This window comes from Emericellopsis cladophorae, assembly GCF_022114955.1.
Source record: "Emericellopsis cladophorae strain MUM 19.33 chromosome Unknown NODE_1_length_1489480_cov_119_871856, whole genome shotgun sequence".
Classification (NCBI taxonomy): Eukaryota; Fungi; Ascomycota; class Sordariomycetes; order Hypocreales; family Bionectriaceae; genus Emericellopsis; species Emericellopsis cladophorae.
This window is the reverse complement of record NW_026250926.1, coordinates 419506-440353: the sequence shown is the minus strand read 5'-3', so window position 1 is coordinate 440353 and position 20848 is coordinate 419506. Positions and strand designations below refer to the sequence as shown.

At 54.9% G+C, this 20848-nt stretch overlaps 3 protein-coding genes across 3 annotated transcripts; all 3 read right to left on the bottom strand.

The window, feature by feature from the left end:
* Window positions 1–713: 713 nt before the first annotated feature.
* J7T54_006020 (uncharacterized protein) lies at window positions 714–2395 on the bottom strand (the record flags this gene model as incomplete). Its single annotated transcript, XM_051502903.1, has 4 exons — window positions 714–1425; window positions 1481–1739; window positions 1792–2154; window positions 2278–2395. The coding sequence occupies 4 exons, from the start codon at window positions 2393–2395 to the stop codon at window positions 714–716; spliced, it is 1452 nt and encodes a 483-aa protein (XP_051366542.1).
* A 2743-nt stretch (window positions 2396–5138) lies between these two features.
* Window positions 5139–7709, bottom strand: J7T54_006019 (Anaphase-promoting complex subunit-like protein; the record flags this gene model as incomplete). Its single annotated transcript, XM_051502892.1, has 2 exons — window positions 5139–6925; window positions 6995–7709. 2 exons carry the CDS (start codon window positions 7707–7709, stop codon window positions 5139–5141), a joined length of 2502 nt encoding a protein of 833 aa, XP_051366541.1.
* Window positions 7710–12547: 4838 nt separating this feature from the next.
* On the bottom strand, window positions 12548–13604 carry J7T54_006018 (uncharacterized protein; the record flags this gene model as incomplete). Its single annotated transcript, XM_051502881.1, has 3 exons — window positions 12548–12890; window positions 12964–13474; window positions 13532–13604. The coding sequence occupies 3 exons, from the start codon at window positions 13602–13604 to the stop codon at window positions 12548–12550; spliced, it is 927 nt and encodes a 308-aa protein (XP_051366540.1).
* Window positions 13605–20848: the final 7244 nt, after the last annotated feature.

The following is a 20848-nucleotide window of genomic DNA, read 5'->3' as shown; positions in this document are numbered from 1 at the left end:
TGCCATCACCCAGTCAATCGACACCTTGATGGATTGATTATTGCGCATTGTCGCTTCTGCGATGAGTTTCCGCGCACTCAATCTGCGTCTGCGAAAAACACACTGAACTTCCATCGGATAGCAAGTCACCGATGCATCCAGCCCACACTGCTCGAGTACGTATTCATGCGTTTCCCTCTCATCGTCTGCTGAACTGAGCGGCTTATTTTGTCCTCAACTGGAACCACAAAGTGCCAACTGGCAATGCATGTGGGACGGGCCATGACCGCCAAGACGTGCTCATTCGTCGTGAGATCGGGTCTCCTCATCATGCATGTCCGTCCTGGAGTGAGCCCGAGTCGCGCGCCGTGGGCTCTGTTCTTTTGCCTACCCGGTACATTCACATTGTGTGCTTTTCACGTATAATACAACCACAAAGTTGGAAGAGATGTTGAAAGAATTGTCAGCATCCTATCTCTCATGACCAACGCACAAGGACGCATCTATATTCTTGAATCCTATACGCCTCCGAAGAATGCTAAGTCCGACCGATGACGCCAAAACGAAGCCAATCTGGCACACAAACTATTTGTGTGTTGGAGTCTTGTCCACCAAACTCTATTATTCTGTCCCCCAAACCCAATATCCCTATAAACCTACACAAGTGGCCGGAATCATAAGGAATCGGTCAAGTTGCGATGTGGGGGAGTTTCTCAGTCTGTCCCACCCTCCTCCTAGGACGGATTCATGAGATCGTCGCCATGAGAGTATCTTGGGTCACTGCTGGAGCTGGGCTGCGGCATGCCCAAAGTGGTGTAGTAGTTGAGTTGCGTGGCATAGTAGTAGCCCTGCCGTGCTCCCGAAGACAGACCATCCGCCAGGGCACCGGAAGATTCTGTAGTATCTGTACCCAAGACGGCATTGCGTCCTACGTAGCCTTCATATGGCACTCCGGAGGGGAAGAACAAGTCCCCGCGCGGAAGAACAGCCTGGCTCTCATTGGCGTTTGCCGTGTAGATAGAACGAGGAGCGGCCAAGGCATCAGGAATTCCTAGATAGCCTGCGCCCGGCAGTGGGAGCTGGCCATTGACAGAGGCTTGGCCAAGTGGTGCACGGGCTTGTGTAGAGCTACGCTCGAGTTGATACTGCTCTTCGGCCGAAGCAGTCCACAGCCCTGTCTCCGGCGTGGCAGTGTGGTCTTCATGTATGCTGTGGCCTTGGCGTTGTCGAAGTGTGCGCGGGCTTTGAGCGCCACTGGTATTGCCAGGGGTCGTCAAGGGACGCTGCTGAGCTGAACTCGCCTGGTATGGCCCGGACAAGGTGATTCTTCGACGCGAAGATGGTCGGTTCTCGTTCAGCACGGCCTCCCTCGCGCGTCTAGCCCGTATTGACTCGTTAACCAATCGTCGCGATACTCCTTCATCTGCCTCTTCGCGTCTGTCCAAGCTGGGCATGACAGTCAGCAGCTCGCATTTGGCCTGCTCGGGAAAGGTTTACGTACAGCTGCCGTCTGACTGACTGGATCTCGCGGAGGTATTGCGCCATGTTTCGTAGCCAGGTCGTGGCGATGCAAGGCCCGTGGACTTGCACAGACGGAACCAGCCGAGCTCGACAATACGGGCATTCCATTTGCTTGGATCCCGCAAGCCATCTTTGCATGCATTTGTCGCCAAAAATATGCTTGCACGGGAGCTGCAGGGCCACCTCGCTGATCCCTTCGGGTATCTGGACGCCGTAGGTTTCGAAGCACATCTGGCACTCTGGTGTTGAGGTCAATAGAATGTTCCTAATACCACGTCGATACCAGCTTACCAGTCGAATCCGCAGTTACCTGGGCTTGCTGGAATTCTAGCAAGGGCTTTGTCACCTTAAACGCCCACTTTCTCAACGGCGTCTCTATAGCCTCCCTTTCATGGTCTTCCACGTTTGCGCTGCCGAACTCCGAACGCAGACGATTCCTAGCTGCGCGCACAGTCTTGTCCACTTGTGCAATACTGGCGTCCGTAGGCCGTGCCGCCTCTGCATCTACCTGGTCAAGCCAGATGTCGTACTCTTCGTCCGAGTCGTCTTCGTAATGAGGGTGCGTTGTGAGACTGGCATGCCTCGGGGAGGGTTGTCTGACGCCAACTTGCGTGCTATTCGGCAGTATGGCCAGTGGCGGCATGATGTTTCTGCCTGAGAACAGGGTCAGCATTCTGACAAGCACACAGACGACTTGATTGCGTAGCGCAGGATTCAGTGCTTAATCTTGGTTCTTGCTATGCATGGTCAAGGTGTTATTGGGGGATAATATCTTACCTGAAAGGATGGTACTCCTATTCTCTGCATTTGTGGATGATGCGCGTTCAGTCTGGTGGGCGGAAGAGCGCACAGCATGTCGAAAGGCAATATCAGCTCTGGACGACAAGGTTGACATGCGATTCCGGTGACCATTTTCATAATTTGGCGCTGTGTTCCATGATGCGCGGCTAGACCTTGCTCTAGGGCTGGACGCCGTGTGTGGCCTTGAAGAATTTAGACTCGACGCCTGGGCCCTGCGCCTGTTGATCGCTGTTAACCGGGGGACTTGAGTTACCGGATCTCTCACAGCTTGTCGATTGATAAAAGATCCCGGTAAGGGCGGCAGTGGAGCGGGCAGAGGTGGCTGAGATTGTCCAAATGCGAAGTTCGGTCGCGGAAAGTCGGAGTCGTGAGATGCTGAACGCGCATGTGTTGATGGTCTGTCACTCGCCGGAGCTGGGGTCAAACCTTCCATCAGATTATGATTCCCGGGTCTGTCAGACTTTCTCTGAGCCCCCGGCTCTCCAGAGAAATCATAGATATCCATGGCGAGTTAATCCCTGTGCAGCTGTCCTGAGAGGCGACAACATGCGCCTGCGTTCGCCGTCGCGGCCCAATCCTTTACGCAGGTGATGTCTGTACACGTATAGGAGAGAGTCGCTGAATGCAATTCGCGTACGAATATGTCTGATGGATGTAGTGCGCGCTTCGGTTGACAGAATGCGCTCGAAGCACCGTCTCTCTGCACAAATGCAAGTCCAGATACCGGCGTGAGGTGAGAGTCGAAAAGGGCCGACGGCTGCGCTGGTCCGCAGATATAGGCGAGTGCCAGGATTTCACCAGGGCCCGGTGAGTCAACTCCAAGATGTCGATCAAGATGAGACGAAGGAGGTGACCGAGCAATGCGATGGGCCAAGTGTTTGCTCGCTCGTGTGCGCAGCGGTGTACGGTGATGCTGCCTGGCCTTTGGCACGTCCAGTCAATGACCTCCTCTCCCCGCCCGCTTATTGAATGCCACTGTGAGGTGAATGACCAGCCAGCGCAGCCCAGTCAGTCTGCCCAAGCCAGAGCGCGCACGTGCTTCTAACCAATCGACTCGAGTATTCGAGGGTAGCGAGTGAGCGAGTTGGTTGCCCTCGCTTTTCAAGTGCAACAGGCGACTGGAGCGAGCGGAGATGCTGGCGCTGGGGTATCAAGGTGGAATGGGTACGCAGCTGTCGGCGACACAATGTGGCCGGTTACTGGGCGAGGCGTGATGAGGAGATGTTGGGCAAAAAGTCATACGACAGCGAGGGCAGGAAGAGGAGAAGGAGAATCAAATTGAGGTCCCAGAAGTGTGGCCTGTCGGCGACGTAACCTGCGGGAGGAGGCTCGACTGCGAGTCAGCTGAGACTTGTCCCAAGGCAGAGAGCGTCCTCGACTGGAGTCTGTTTCTGGAGGCGCAACTCCAACGGGCCATTACGGGGCAGAGAAGGTCACAGCACGACGGAGCGACGGTGATCACCGGTACCTTTGGTAAGTAGTAGGTAGACAGTGAGAGCAAGGGGCGGTGGGCACACTGGTTGCGAGCGAAAGCGAGTCGGGTGCGTGTAATGCGTTGCGTTTGCGGGAGCGTATAAGCGTGTGCCCGCCCGCCAAAGCCGTGATAGCGAAAGGTTAATCAGTGACGGGGTACGTACATGCAACAGGCCAAGATGGAATGTGCGTGATAACCGAAACCAACAAACGGGCTGGGCAAATGGGTCCTGTGCAGATCAAATTAGCCCCAATGGCTCGCTCCTGACCTGCGTGTCTGCAAATTAGCAGATGTTGCAATGATGCGGCGGCCTGGGACGGCCTGGCCTTGCCGCATGAATCAAATGCAGATGAAAAGTTGCCCACGGAACGTGACGACCAGCAAGGTGGTGAAGATGACGACGGGAGGGAATCAGCCGACCATGGGCTGCACTAATAACTTTTAGTAAGGTAGTTGATGACCCTCCGGAGCGTGCCAGTCACAATTATGCCGAATGACCCCCAACAGGGCGGTCGTGGCAGCATATGATCAATGGCCAAGGCAGCGCGCTCAGTCAATCATCAGCAATCGCCTGCTGGTCTGGCCTGGCCTCGCCTGGTCTGGCCTCGCCTCGCTACGCCTCATGTCGCCTTGCCAGGACTCCAGTCACCTCCAGTGCTTGTAGCACATGTGGAGGGCGGTATATCTGGTTCGGTGGCAGCCACTTTGGCTCCATTTCAAGTTCCAGTCGCTGTTATCAAGCAACGACAAACAGTGACGCCAAGGTCACATTGCTGTCATCGACACGTCGATAATAATGCGGCACCGTCTGGTGGCTGCAAGGAGGGGTTAATGGCTTGAATTCTTGGGAGAAGCGCCATGCCGCTCCATGTCCCAGTCGACTCGCCCGCATTGTCTGCTAAGAAGAAGCTAGAGCACTACGTCCTCCGAGTGCCTTGGCATTTCGTGTTGCAGTGGTGACCGCACACGGCGATGAACCAAAAAAAGCAGTTTCGTTGCTTTGAGAATGGTGAGCGCGGGCGTTGCAGGGAAAGACTTGCCATTGCTTCTGCTACCGCCTTCCGCTTTGGGCTGCTGCTTGCGGCACAATCAAAGAACCACTAACGTCGTAGACGGTAGCGACCACATTTCGCAATGATGAACTAACTACTTATTGGATTCATTGAACCATCACCGCGGCGATGTATCCGGGAACTGACTGTGCATGATCTTTGCCGGTAGCCTGAGGACTGAAAGCAACATGCATTCAGAGCTCTCGGCGCTGCTCTGCAATGATAGTCCATTAATAATAAACCCTTCCCTGGGTAGCCTCCATGGGTATCTAATCACTTCATGGGTCGTTCATGCTGTCTCTACTAACCGCTCACTTCTTAGGGATGCGGTACTTTCCGCCCACGAGCTCAATATTGCCCTCAGAAACCTTTTCGTTCATAAACTGCTGCAACTCCTCGCTTGACCACGTGCATCCACCCGGAATCAGCATCTTCATCATGGTGAGAATACCGGCCAACGGCTTGGGCCCGCCGTTGGTCAGCATGCCAACGACAAATTGCCAGTAGACCGCCTGGCGCTGCTGTTCCTGCGCACTGACACCCTTAGCCTTGTGCGCCGAAGTAGGCTGCCGACTGCCATCGAAAGTCGTGTCGGGATCATCGCCTGGGCTCTCGTCATCGAGGCGTTCCATGACAATGTAGGTTCTATCGCCAATGTCCTTGAGAACCTTTTGTGCCTGCCAAAACGTGAGAGCAGCGTCGAGCAGATCTTCGTCAATGGTGAGTTGCAGCCATATCTCATCGAATGTTTTCTGTACCGGAGCCGGCTCGCTCCCTTGGTCAAAGGCAAAGATGACGGCTGCCTCGAATGTTCTGCATTCCATGTCGATGGTGCGGTCCTCCAGCTCGAGATGTACAGTAGCCAGGCCCAGATGATCGAGCCAGTTGAGCTTCCGAGCGTTCTTGACTCGTTCAAAACCAGCCGCATACTGCTCCTGCAGCGCTGCGACAGGCTTTGGCACGGCAAATGATTCCTTTGGCATACTGGGCCAGAACAGCCTGGATAGGATCTTGGAGTGGAAGCCAAGCGAATGACCATCTGCATCCAAGGTTGGCTCAAGGCGCTGAGCGAGAATCGCATCCAAGCGACGCGAGTCTTGGACGTCCTTCATCATGACATCGCAATTTTGCAGTGCAGGCTCGCCGAACCTCCTTTTGAGCAGGCCCAGCACTCTGAGCTCCTGTTGATAACTCGTCTGGTTCGACAGGAGGCGTTCGGCAATAATGGCCTGGAACTCCTTGATGAAGATTTCCTGAGACCCCAGGGCACTGATCAGTGTGCCGATGACGTCTTCGTTCTTGGGTCGCTTGTAGTTGACTCCTGCGTCCACGGGATCGGGTATCCAGGACATGTCGTTCCAGTCAGCATCGTCGCCCTCGATCTGGCGGCGCTGTTGCTGGGCTGGGTCATTCAGAATAGTAGCCAGTTCCACCAGTCTCTTCTCGCTCTCCTCCTCGCTGAGATCCTTGGGATTAGAAAGAAGACCCGTAACGACAATGCGGATCGCGTCGTCTCGCTGGCACAGATAGAGCTGCAAGGCCTGGACCACCCGATCGAGAAGCACCTTGGAGGGATCTAGTGCATGGAATGTCCGGATCATAGAAATGTACGTCTGTAAGATCGACAGCGTCGAGCGGCCCGGGTTCAGCAGTCTCTTTTGTAGAGTCGCAGAGAAAACGTCTGTCAGTTGCAGACGGCGCTCGGGTGTCGTCACCGCCGCGCGCAAGTCATTGGCACCTCCTTTGCTGTGAGGCCAGCGCAGGACAATGTCAAAGAGCTCCTGTATGCGGAGCGAGACTAGACGTCCGATTCCAATCTCCTTCCAGCACTCGACATCGCCATACGCGACCTGGAGTCCGAGTCTGTTGAAGACGAGTACAGCAAGTTGGCCGTATCTATTTTCGATCCATTCGCGCAAGTCAGCCATACACCCGGTGAGCATCGCAGCGGCCGGCACGGCGGTCAGAACTTCTCCTCGGGGCTCAGACCATACACCGTGATAAGTCTTGTAGATGTGACTCTGCATACAAGAATCCATGATCTCGGCCAGCAGAGCTTGGAACTTCTCCCCCGCCAGGCCCACATTCTGAAGTGAGCCTACAAGCCCCAAGAGCTCATTCCTGGGCCTAGCTGTCCGCTCATTTTGATCTAAGTCTGTGGACGAACCTGGGCCCGCACCGTCGACACACACAATGCTGACTATGAGCCTACTCAGGACCTGGCGCAGGGCATTCTGGAGGCCTGAAGTCCAAGAGCTACCTATGATGGCATGGAGATCCCGTCTAAAGCGCAGCATTGCATGGTGAGCACATGATTCGCTGGCGTAGCCACGCACGATCAGCGACAGTCCGTAGAGGTACTGGCGATGAGCCGCCTCGAGGGTGCGAATGCTCGCCAGCAGCGCCTGGTCATGACTTCCCTGGCTGGAGCATGCCGAGAGCAGGGGCAGGACATGGTTGACAAAGTGTTGTCGGACTTGATGAGTATGCCAGGAGAGTATGTCCTCCGTATGAGGCGCGAGAGGCACGGTCGAGCGGGGGTCGACGAGCAGAGCAACAGCTGAGTTGAAGACGTCATCGTGTTCCTGCGACTCGGGCGCGAGTGTCCCGAAGGAGTCTTCAATGGCCACCGATGAGGGCAGCTGTATGCGAGACGTGACTACATGCCATGCGCGGTCCCATTGCACCTGGTCGCTCATGAGCCCCTCATGAAGCCTGGGGGCGGCAGCATCAGTGGCAAGCGCAGAGGGGGGTGGTGGTGGTCCACCAAAGGGCTCGCCTGGCTCAGTCGACGGGAGCAAGGGCGTGGGTTGCGAGATCTCAGCGTCGAACACTGAGTGCAGCACCTTGTGCTTTCGCGCGCGGAACTTGGACACGGCCATGGTGACCTATTCCGGGATGAATTGCCGCTGCAGCCGCGGATGGCGCATGCTGCTGGCAAGGTCTCTGCGCCTGGTCAAAATGCGTTTAGCACTGCGACGCCAGGCGGCTTTGACGGCTGCTTTCGAGAGGGGGTGGTTTGGCGTTGTGGTCTTGAATCCTTGATTGTTGTTCACTAGGGTCGAGCGCGGTTGCCCGCCATTGTTGTTGTGGACCGGACCCGCGGCAAGCAAGGGGCCAGACTTCTTAGTAATAAGCGACGGGGCCTACCAAGAACCAACAAGCGAGGGCGCTTGGGGCGCTTATCTGCGGCGCAGCAGCCTCTAGTAGTACTTTGGGCACTGCAGGCTAAGACAGCTACATGTAGGCAAGCACACCGCGTCATCTCCAGCAGCAAGGGCAGCAGCAAGAGTGTCGAGCTGCCACTCCAGTCTCTTCTGCTGCCGATACTGTACAGCCGCGTGAAGGCGGCAATTTGTCATTTCGTCCGCTGACCCTAGCCATGTCGACGCTGAGGCGTGGGGCCTGCGACGCACATGTAGGTTGCGTATCTGGCCGCTGAAGCGGCAGGGCCCAGGCTCAACAGTCAGCAGTGCAGCACCCGAAACCTCCCAAAGCCTAGAAACTGGGAGAATTATCCCTACGTAGTTCCCTTTCCATTGAATTATAAATGGCGCATCTGTTATAGGTCATTTTAAAGTCGCATGCTTCGCCTTTCTGGACAACGTGCAGCCATTTGATGGCATTATTTGTGGCGACCAACATCTGAGTGCCTGGCACGTCCGTACCGCTCGTCACTGGTGTCACAAACAACTCGAGAGGACGCTAACGGATAATAGTGATGGCACTTTGTCGCGTGCAAGCTGTTGGGCGTACTTCGCACGGTGGCCAACAGGAGAATATGCGTCTCTCGAAGCTGTTCGCCCTCGGCCGAGTCAAATGGCTGTCGTATGGACCAGAAGTACCAACCATGTCGGTGAGAGCCTGTCTGCTGGCGCTTGTTATCTGGCCCGGCACATGACGGTTGAGTTCTGAAGCGAGCAAAGAAAGAACCAACTGCAATCGTTTAACTAATACCGGCAGTGATATCTTTCCTGGCGATGTGAGCACCAACATCCGGCAGGTCGGAAAGCAATGCGAGCTGCCAGTCACCCGTCGCGCCTTACGTTGCAATGAGAGAATTGTGAAGGGCCAATGAGGCTCGCACTTCAGCTCACAACCCCGGGGCCGAGCCGCCGAACTTTGAAGACTGACTCGCTATCGTGGGGAACCTGTCGGACTCGGAACCGCGAGGGCGAGCCCTGGTCCGGCCCCGGCTATCAAATCTGTGGCCCACGGGTACTCTAAGCAGCGTCGCACTTGGGAGCAGTCCACTGTCCAGGAGATCATCCAGCTTGGCGACCGAGCGAATGGCACACACCCATCGTGGCAGCGTCGCAGTGTGCTCTTCAAGTTCCCACGTCAAGTGGATATTAGCAGACGCACTGCTTCGTAGTAGCGTGGCTGGTGGGTTACGTAGGCCGGTCAGATGCAGGTCGAATGCAACACTGCCAGGGAGCCACGAAGGCAAGATGAAGTTATTTGCAATGAAGCCCTGCTTATGCAGAATCCAGAGTAGGAATTATCATCAGCTCGAATACGCATATCTATGTAGGTGAGGACGATTCGATCAGTGCCGAATCCTTCGTTTTGCACTGGGAGAAGAAAATTTGATAATAGCAAAGAGCCGACTTGTGAGGGCTCGGCAATTGAGACGTAGGGGTTCAAACCGCAAGAGGTGATTGCTCCGTAGTGATTGCTCCGTAGAAGCAGTGAAGAACAACTGGTGGAAGATATTACAGTACTTGGCGGTTGCCTTGGGGGCGGCGCCAACCCGGCTGAACTGCTACTTGAGGTAAGGTGACAAAAATGACCTGACCGTCAATTTGCAATGAACTGATTGCCTCGCCCCCAACTGCCTACTGCCAAGAGCACGACTGCAGATCTGGAACGATGCCTGTTAACACAACCACGACACTAAACACCCCGGAGATACACGGTACTCGGGCATTCTGGCGACGAATTTCCAAAGAGGCGGTCACTGCTCGGCGATCACCACCATTTTTAGGGTTTACTCCTTAAGTGACGATCCGGTCAGTGACGGAGGGGTTTGGCGGGTCCAGCCACAGTCCAGCCAGCGTTAGACCACAAGGCTAGCCTGCAGCAGAGCGGCTACAACTCATGTTTCCGGGGCGCAAGCCGCAGCCGTGTGGAATGGAGTGAAGGCATGAGACTGGGTCAAGATGAGACCCAGCAAAGACACTGGAGACATCCTGTAAGCGACGGATCTCGAGACGACAGTTGCCACTTTCTCATTTCCTAGCTACGTACATGCAAGGTGCGATGGCAATGTCCCAAGAGGCAGCAAGACTGCTATGCACGTTGCAGTGATGGAAATGGTACGGATTTGCTACTTTCCCGTTTTCGACTAGATTACGAAGGGCGGGTGACCTAAATAAACACAGGTGGCTGACGTCTAATAAAAGTACGGCTCATGACTTGTTGTGCCTCATCTTGTCTCGCAGGCGAGAAGCATGGCAGGCTCCCCGTCCCAGGGTGCTGCCGGACGTCTGCACACTCTACCACCACCTCCTCCACTCGCCCAGCAGGCAAGGCGAGGCCCGGATCTCGCTAGACGAGCAGCGAGCGACAGATTGCGCACAGACCATCAGGACATCCCGCGCCAGCGACAGACAGGGGTTTCGGGGCAGTCAATCTATCCTGGTCCTTGTCAGCCTCTACCGCCTCTAGCCTGATTCACGCACGACTTAGCCCCCATCTGAGCGAACCCAATTGAACTTGAAGCTTTAATAGTGGAACACGCCACGGGTACCCTCAAGCGCGGATTGGCTTGTTCGGGACTTGTCCGCTCACACACACCCCTCCCTGGACCTGTCAAGTGCGGTACGATATCTGGATGGTTGGATTGGGAAGAACTTCCCCATCTCGGTTGCGACCTTTGCAAAGTAATTCCATTACTACCTGACGTTGAAGACATCCTGTCTATCCGTACATGCTGAGACCTTTCAGAATTCATCCATCAGCGCTAGCGCAGCCGGTGCCGCGACAGACAGGCAAACCTTCACCTGTCTGAGGGGCTAGCGCGCAAGGCCTCTGAATGCGATGCACCTCGGGGAAAAGGCATACTGAACTGGTGTCGAAGTTAGCCGTGCGGGAGGGCACCTTTGTCTGAAGCGTGCGCTTAATTAATAATTAGCACGTGCCCTGTCCAGTCTCTCGTGCTCCCAAGTCATGTCCCCTCTTGTCTCCACATGCGGCGGCCGCTTGGCTTCACTGTGACATTGGGACTGAATGAGTCCTTTGAAAAAACACAGGTGAATAAATGCTTTTGGGGGCCGGTTGGTTAAAGGTAGCTGAGGCATAGATCTGGCCTAGCACTGACAACAACCAACACATTGACGCACGCTGCCAGGCGAAAGGATTGACAGCTGACGACCCCGGTGCGTGTGCGCGCTGAAGCCTTACCGAATTGCCGCGATGAGTGGGGGAAAGAGGGTGCCATACGCATACGGCGGCCAACAGTACCCGCAACTTATGTCGTCTCGCTAGTATATTCCCGAAGTAGAGTTGTGTGCAAAAGAGCAAATGTGTGGCCAGTCCTGTCAGCTGTGCAATGATGCATCTCTGCTTCTGAAGAATATGGGCACCCTGGGTATTCATCTTTACGTGCTCGTGCGTGTTGAAAACGTACGAATAAGCAAGTGCGGCGGTCTCTGTACGCAGTACGCCACTGGCCAATAAGCGCGGCAGACACTTCAGTGCTATTGACGTCACTCTCGCTTGATGAGACCAGTCAATCACTTCAAACCCATCCATCAGTCGACTTAACGAGAGCTGCATTCTCACCATGCATGGACAAGTCTAAGAATGGCATCACATGGCGTCACCACATAAGATAGATACTTACCAGGGAGCAGTACACCTTGTGCGCTTGTTTTCTTGTTATTGCGTCCATGATGTGTTCTGAAGACTGGGTATTTGACTATCTACTTATCTAAGTGCTGCTGTACGTGAAGTTGCGTTGAACAAACATGTATGCGTTGGTAAACGGAAGAAAAATAAAGGCAAGCCCGATATAGAACGCCAGTGGTTCCATGTCATGTCCCATCCCATCATATCCTACTCATACAGAGTCTGGATTGCCTTGCGTCGCCGTCGTGGTCACATTGCGAGGACCTCGTAATCCACAATGCAAGCATGCTTCTCCAATTCCAAATAGCGCCCCCTCCACTAGGCAGGGGATCGCAAGCGCCATCCCATTTCCGTCCAAAACCCATGCCACTGAAAACGCCGGTCTCTCTCTTGTTTAAGTGAGACAAAGTCAGGCAGGTAACATCTGACCGCTTCCCTGTTGCAGAAAGGTCGATCAAATACACCACCGTCCTGAAAGAAGAAAGATTCCAAGAGGGCCCTTTGAAGAAGAACAAGAAGAAGCGCGCTGCCTCAAAGGGCGGGGACTTGGGCCACAGTAGTCACTGCTCGAATAAATATAAAAAATAGGTTCCGTTGGGCTGATTCCCCGAGTCCCGACTCGTTGCATCCGATGCAGAGATGGGTGTGGAGGGGGAGGCCTATGAGCTCAGCCCTAGCAGCATCGCAAGGCGACGGCTGTGAAACCGAGGCCAACGCGGGAGACCGTGGAACCTGGATGCTGGTATGGGTGTTTGGTTGCTTTATTCTTGGCCCCCAAATGATCGATGGATGACTGAGAACATGGTGCCACCAACATCCGAGAATAGACGACGGTGCGTCTCGCATCGAGCCGGTCAGGCCGCGTTCTTCACGAGTTTCTCCTCTGCTTGCACTTGTCATGCAGCATGTGCCCATTACGTGCCGTCGTCCGAGTGAACTCGGCACCGCAGTTGGGACACGATGCCTTGTTGGCTTGCCCCGACTTTTCACGCTGGTGTCGCAACAGGTTGCTGAATGTGGAAAATTGGCGCCCGTTGCAGCCATGGTCCCAGCATTTGGGCTTGGGCCTGCTCTGCACGACCCGGACGTGGCTACCCTCTGGCGAGGTGGCCGTGGACGTGTGGCTCGCAGCGCCGCCAGAAGTCATGGCTGCCGGGACCTGATACACCATGCCACTCTCTTGTCCGATGGACAGTGATGAGGAACGGCTACTGCGGATGTCATGTCAGCTTACCGTTACATGCAGATTGTCGGCCCAGTGGCCTTGCGGGGCTCAAAACGTACCTGTAGCCTCCCGATGGTGGGTACGGGCTGGCTGAGTATTCAATGGGCATGCCGTAGCTCTGCGGTAACGAGTGTGCGTATGATGTAGGGAACATTTGCGCCTGGCTGGGGTCTTGCAGTGGTGGGCTGTATGAAGGCATGTAGGGTTGTGGCGCGATGGGCGCGGATTCGGAGAGAAGAGACACGGGGGCGGTCGAGGCAGAGTAGCTGGGCATCTCCATGGAGGTGGTGACGTCTGGGATGGGTGACATGCTGGGGGACTCCATGTACGATGTTTGGCTGCTCACGCGGCGGAGCCGTGAGGCCAGTCGCGAGTCTCGCCGTGCGCGGTCTTGTTGGCGCTTGAATTCGCGATGCTGTGGGGTGAAGCTGTGGTGTCGTGGCGGGCTCGATGTCAACGAGCTGGTCACGCTGGGAGGAGTGAGGCTGGGTTCGGATCCGTGGTGGTATGTCGCTGGAAACTCCTGAGCGATAACACCTTCTGGCGATGCGCTGGGCTCGAGGGGACCAGCTGAGGAGGTGCTGTAAGCTTCGAGGTCGTATGCTGATCGCGGCTGATTCCACTCACCAGGCCAAGTGAAAGGTGCAGGTCGAGGACCAAGACCCATGGCTGAGTCGAAGGGTAGGGCGACGGCGCTCATTGTTGTGTGGTGTTGTCGCGAGACGCAAGAGGTTAGGGAAGAGGATCTGGTACGAGGCCCCAATGGGGAACGGTACAATGCGAGAAACAGCAGCAGCTTAAGCACACAGAGTGTCTGATACACTTCAGGTGCAAGGTCGAGCTAGGACAAAGCCGTTGACTCTTTCAAATTTTGGGATGGCGATGTGGGCGATGATCCAGACCAGAGTGGTACAAGATGGACAGTGTTGTTGCAAGGTAGCGGATGTTGATCAGACGTTGGAGAGGTCGGGTAAGACGAAGTAAGGCGAGCAGGGCTGACTGAGGCCCTGGCAAGTGTAGACTAGATGACTTCTTGGGCTGAGACGAGGCAGGATGTATATATCAGTATCGCTTGGTGTCGAGTGAGGTTAGAGTCAGTCGTTGGACAGATCAACTCGTGCTTGAGCCAAGTATCGGACGTATCGAGGGCTTATATGGATACAGCACGTCCAGTTCGAGGTGGAACTCTTCATTACAACCAGCGAGCAGCCTTGATGGATAGTACTCGGGGCCATGATGACGGGGGGCAGCCCACGATGGGCGGCTTGTGGCCCTCCCCTGTCGGTACATGGTACTGGGCCCCCTGTGCTAGACGTGCCATGGGGGGCCAGGGGCCCTGGGGCCCGTGCCAAGTGAGCTTGACCATGGGGCAACGCAGGACAAGGCTCAAGCATAAGCAAGGTCAAAATAGCAGGGGAAAGTCGAGGGGGGGTCGCAGTCGAGGAGACTGGACATGGAAGACATGGCACGGAGCAGCGAAACTCCACCACAGGCGGTACGTATCTTCTGCCCTGTCGCGGCAGCAGAAGTGCGCTGCATGAAAGAGGTTAGAGGGTGGGCTACCCGACGTCTGGCTGTTCCAGTGACAGTCCATGTCGTTCGCTCAGGCGTTCTCCGTACGTACCCACTGGCGATTCCCGGAGTGCCCTAAAGTTCCAAACGTATACGTACCCAGTTTTAGACAGTGAGGAACGTGAGGACTGGAGGCTGAGGTGTGCGCTTTTTCCGCTGGTTTGGCAAAGGCAGTAGAGTTTTTCCGAATTTCACTGTTCTCCGGTTATACAAAGTCGTGCTTTTAAGTGCTGTCTAGCACCAATTCTTCTAGAAGAAGAGAAAATGAAGGCGAGCCTGGACGTGGCTGCGTGTCTGTGCGGGATTGGACGGAGGGTGGGTGTGTGTGAGCTGTAGGGGCGTGGACCTCATTGTCCGCAACAAGTGGGTTCGGCTCAGTGGCATAGATTGTGGAGAGAAACGTGCTCCAGTCGCTTCTCGCGAACCCTCGGTCACTCAATGCTCACATCGTGCTCGCAAGTGCGTGACCTTCGTCCCCCTCCTCTGTCTCTGTCCCAAGCATTGCAGGAATTCCCCGAAAAAATCAGTGGCTTGGAGAGGAGGGCTTGCTGCGTCATTATACCAAACGTTGAGAGGTGCGTTGTTGCCGAGGTGCACTCCGGGCCACATTGTCCAAATGTTCGCACGTTTTCGCGTCTGTCTGTAGGCCAGCCAAGGAATGCATGCCAAGACACTCAAGTTAATTACCGTACGTAGTAGTGCTTGCCACTTGGGCGGGTCGTAAGCGGGAAAGGATACGTACCTTACTTGTCTAGATCCGTACATGTATCGTACGCTTGTTGATCGCTTGCAGAAGCGCGCGCTCAGGGTCGGCAGCCAACACACACTTCGTCCTCGCCTACTAGCAGCTTTCTTTGGCCTCTGCCGCCATGACTTGTTATGGACGTCTCCTGGCCGAGTCTGTCCCACTCACCCACGGTTCTTGCTGGTCTCGCTGGTCTTTCTGCTCTGCCGGGAGGGTATTGGAGGAAGACTATCTAGTGCAATATTCCAGGCGGTCATGCATTCTATGCTTTTGCGGAGGGCCAAAATGATAGCCATTCGCCATGTAATTTTGGTGTATGCTAGCGTTGTATCACATGGACTCTTAGCTGTGTTTGAAGTGCGACAGGCGGTCTAAGCAGCGACATGGACATGGACTGTCCGTGCCTTCACGGCGTTTGGGGGGCTTCCCAGATGTCACGCTCACCCTTCGCTGGCACGCGTGCGATTCTACAGCGCGGCAGTGGTGAAAGGCGACAGGGGTCTTTTTTTCTGGCAGACCGTATGTTGCGCTGACAAGTGACAACAGATTTCAGGGCCTGTGGAGTTCTCTTCGTTGTGAGGTGTTGTTACATTCCCATGTCGACGTTCTAATCTTGTTTGCGTGAGATGACGACAGCCGGCAATATGCCGACTTTGGCTTGGCGTGGAGCTGGCGCCACCAGTCCTCGATCTCGTCGAAGACTCGAGGTCTTGTCTTCATGTTGTCTTGGCGAGGGAGCGGTATCTGGCAGGTGTTTGAATCTCATCGAGATGGGCTGGCCTGATCTGGATTGAGCTGGCTGCCCGCCGCGCTTGCCCTGCCACGCCTTACCTCGCCTTGTCGCGCCTCGCTGGAGCCTGGCCCATTCATATTCGCGAAGCCTTTCTATAATAATAGGTAGTGACTGATGTATTAGTGAGTGACCCGTCCGTCCGTCGATATCAAGGCGGGCACCCCGATCCACTCATCTCAGGGAGGGTCTCCCGAATCAGGGTCCTGGCATTTCATGTTTTCTGGGAGGCATGCTTCCCTTGAACATGAATATGAAAGAAGCGCAAGCTGACATGATCCGATGGAGATGCCCTTTGTGCTTGGGAGTCCTAGACCATAGTCCCCGAACCTACACGTAGACTGGTTCTCCGCGCGGTTTAGGGCCTAGACTACGGACTGTCCAGCAATGCTACTAACGCAACCCCGCGGTATCCCGCATTTCCAGTATTTGTTGTTATCCGTAGCAATGATCCACCTTGTCCTGTCACTGACCGATACACGCGCCAACGTGGTGCCAACACCCAATTGAGAAGCACTGACTGATCGCAAACAACACCCAAATCTAATTTTCTAAACGTTATCATGCGGCACATAGTGTTGAAGGATTGTCAATACCCGTCGAGCACATGGGTGGAGGATGAGGATCCCAGGGCGTGTCGGGCATGTGCAGCCAAGCAGCGGCTGCAATCTGCATAGTAGTACGGCCCACGGGTGCTGATATCGCTGGGGTTGTTAGGAGCCGGCCACAGCTTGTCCTACAGGGAAGTCTGTGGTGAAGGTTTGGCTGAAAGGTTTCGCCAGTGACAGCCGTGATCGACCTTGTCTAGCCCAGTGAACATAAGCCAGACATTGAGACCATCTGCACGATATTCAACGGTTTGCTGCTAGCCCCTGTTCTAGTCCTACAACCTCCTTCTGCCACAAGAAGCAGAATCTCAACCCCATACTAATGGCTGTGACCGGGAATGGCGATGTTGCTCGGCATCTCCCAGTGGACATAAAATTAGACTCCTGGCTTGGAATCAATTAGCCGGTTCTTGTAGCATCGGTAGGGGGATAGGCAAGCTAGACGGGTCCACCCCGTGGCCACTGAGAACATTTATTAGCACATTTACCTTGGTAAACAGAGATCTGTAAAGAAGGAGATGTGCCGTGTTTGGGACCTTTTGTCTTCCATACTACTGCATGATGGCAAATTTGGGGACCCATCTTCCAAGTTCGAACCTCCGTAACAATCCATCCGCGTGCATTCCAGCGGGCAGCACATATAGTTCCGCGGACCAGACGCATGTTAATAGGTCTTCTAGCATGGCACACAGTAATGCTTTGACGCTCCCTCAATTAGCAATGGCTTAATTTGTTCGGTTATCAGACAGAAAGCAACAATATTCAAGAGTTGCTCTGGTCGCGGGACACGGGAGTCGGGACGGCCCTCCACGGTCTCGTTGGTGCTCGGGATTTTTGCATGCGACAAGCGTTGAGCCAGGAAGAACAAATGGGGATAGCGGTAGACAAGGGGCGTGAACAATCGCTTTGATGCCACACGTACGTACTCAGTGCGTACGTGCCTGACGACTTCATGTTGGCTTGGCGCCAATGGCGTCAGTCTGGCCAATGGGATGGGTCTCGTAGCGGCAGTAGACACAGGCCCGAAACCCTGGTCCGAGATCGACGGGGGCCAAGCGGGACTAGACGCAGCCAGTGAGCGTTGCATGGGTGATCAATAGCGGGTGCTGTGGCGTCTATTCCCGGCCTATCAGACCGCGAAGTATTTGGCTGCCTAAAAGTCGCGACCAGGGCGGGGGTGGGGGGTTGAGGTGCAATTAACACCTGCTGAAGATGGTCCTCGACGACTCGGAGTTGAGGAACCGCGAACAACATGCTGAGTAGATGAGTAATGATGTATTCTTTTGCGGTTTATAAGCATAATATATATCAGACGCGTTTGTCGTTTTCAATACACATTGACCCATACTCCTAGGTCATGGCGAATTGGGACGAGCATGAGAGACAGATTCGATATGGCCCTGCCGTTGAAGTCGGTGTATATTCGTTGGGTGCATAGGCATGAGGCTGCTGATCTTTGCTGTTTCTATGGAAGTCGCTCGACAGTCACGTCGCGGTGCTTTGCGCCAATCTTTGCCTCTATGGTTCGAATAACCACATGGCAGCAAACCCTAATGACGTCGATCATGATGCCTTGGGACAGGACGGGAGACGACGGACACCGTTAGGTACTCCTGAGCGTGCTGCGACGCAGGTCAGCACAGTGACGACCCCTCGCGCTAGCCTCATTGAGTCGCAGCTTGCTAAGCCCGGGCCTCCATTTGATCAAATGTCTGTCCGAGTCTCATGAGCATCTTGTTCACCGTTTAGGCAGATGATTGAAAACAACTAGACATCATCTTGCCTACCAGCTTTTCAATGCACCCCTATTTCTTCAGACCAGCGTCGCACCCGGGCGGCCGATTGAATGTCTGTAACGACAGGCGTGGAGCGAAACAAGCGCGAGCCACGCAGGCAGCAGGCCGATCCCTGCCGCGTCCATCCAAACTACAGTAGCGACCCTGTCTGCGATATGCACACGCGCTACGCAGTACAGTATGCATGAAATTGAGCAATGCTCCATAATAAATGTCTACACTGTGAGCCAGGACTGGAGATCGGAGGACTGGCCTGCCTTTGCCTAGCGCGCCACCCCCCGGCTCTGGAATTCTGGAAGATGAGGGCCCCTAGCGAATTGCCCAATCTGGGAATTCGACTATTAGCGCCTTTGAGCCGGGCATCGCTGCTTCAGCGGTCTGCTCTCGAGTCTACGTCGTACTGCACCTACACTTCAAGAGTCGGGCCTTTGTTGCTTTCAAGAGCTAAGTATAATCAACATCCATGCCATTGAGGTTTCACAGGGGCTGGTGTCAACTTGGGGTATTGTGCGGGCACTGGTCTGAATCCTAATCGAGTTGTTTCCCAATCATTCCCACGGACGTGCACGCCAACAGCCCGGCACTTGGAAGACAACATTGCACGTCTCTCCGGTCTTGAGTGCCTGCAGCATCCATCATTCTCTATCGACCCTACTGCTGGATACCTACGTGTCTTGCTGCTTCCTGGGCTGCTTGGAACCTTGTAAGGTTCGTGAAACACAACAGGTCTTGTTCGAATGCATACATGATCTGGTTCATGAGTGTCATGCAGAGCGGATCGCGCTGTGGCGTCAGGGCTAATTTCTTAAGGTCCAGCCTAGCGCAGCCTTACATTGGCGGGCCCAGTCCAGTGGCTGGCGGCCAGACAGCGATCGTACCCGAAGCTCTGCCGTCTCGCGCGCGCGCGCCCGATCTGAATCTTGATTCCGACTAGCAACGTTTAGAGACAAGCTGAAAGCCCGAAACCCATCCTTTTCGGCTTCATGGTACGCCAGTACTTGGTAAGTGAGGCGTCGCGCCCGGTTCGGCCCCGGCCAATTGCGAGCACCCTCCCGAACACAGCTCCGAGAGCGCGCTGCTGCAGTACCAACTACCAAGTGCAACCCAGCGCGCGCAACCTGCATGTGCGATTTGGCACTGGATAATTTTATTGAAATACAAGTAAACCAGTCCGGGAGTTTGCGGTTCCTGGCAGTTGAGTCTTGACGCCAGGCTCCCAGACACCGGCGCCCGCTGCTGCTCGGGTTGCAGTACCTTCATGCTACGTAGGAGTTGTCGTCTGGACTCTAGACACGCAATGCTGACTGCGTCCAAGTCATCACCACGCTCCGCTCCTAATTATGCTAATTATGGACAGAAAGCGCAGTTCTCTTTCTGTGGAAGTAGCCGGATCGCCAGGACATGGGGCTCGGGAGTATGGGCTGTGCTGATTGACATCAACGAGTGCCAGGGTCGCAGGGTTGTATCTTGTCGATCGACATGTTCCACGTATTATGAAACAGTGAAACACGCCTGGCAGACCATCGCGATATTCTAAATACGCACATGAATCACAGGCATCTCGGGTGGCGCCTGGATGACGGCAGCTGGACGAACCGGGGTCGCCTTACCACCCAGCTCGTGGCATGGTGGCCCGCGAAATGAGGGTGTCTTCATGATGCCGCATGCACATCACGCAACAAGTACGTACTTTGCTACTCCTTGATGGTGTGGCGGGCTCTGGGGTCTCTAACCCAGACCCCGGACGTCACATCACAACAACCTCGAGGCCTTGACAGCCTTTGTCGACCTTGAGATTTCCGGTCAGGATTGCGATCCTCTGACAGTAGCCGGCCCTTGTCCTGGCTGGTACACAACCGCGTTTGGAGGAAACCCAGTTCACGCCCCGGTCTCAACTGGTGAGCATGCAAGAGGTGATTTGGGCGAGTTTCGGCGCCCATTTTGGATTCTTGAAGCTGTCAACCTGTACCTTAAATTACCTATACCCTGTTCCCTCATGACAGTCCCAAGCTGGTAATTCAGCCTGTCCTTGTTCGGGTTTGACAGTATGCTAAGCTACTTCTTGATCAGACACAGCATCAACTAAGTACACACTGCATTGATCCATTGTCTTGCGAAACAAACGTGGAAATTGGCCTCAGCAAAGGTCACTGCCACGCATGCTGTGCCTTATCAGGAGCCCAGCGTTTCACTCCAGCTCGCTGACCTGGAGACCCGCGCACGTGGACTTGCTCTTGCGAGTGGAGATGTTCGCCACTGTACACTGACTCCAGTGTCGCATGATTGATCGTCGCAATGGATCAATGTTGGTCTCGGATCGTCCGTCAACCCCCAGTCTGCGCCCCCCCCGCGGCTGTCGCACGCTGTGCTAGCACAAACTCACAGACGTCATTTCTGCACAACCAAAGTGAACCACATGGACGCGCACGCGGT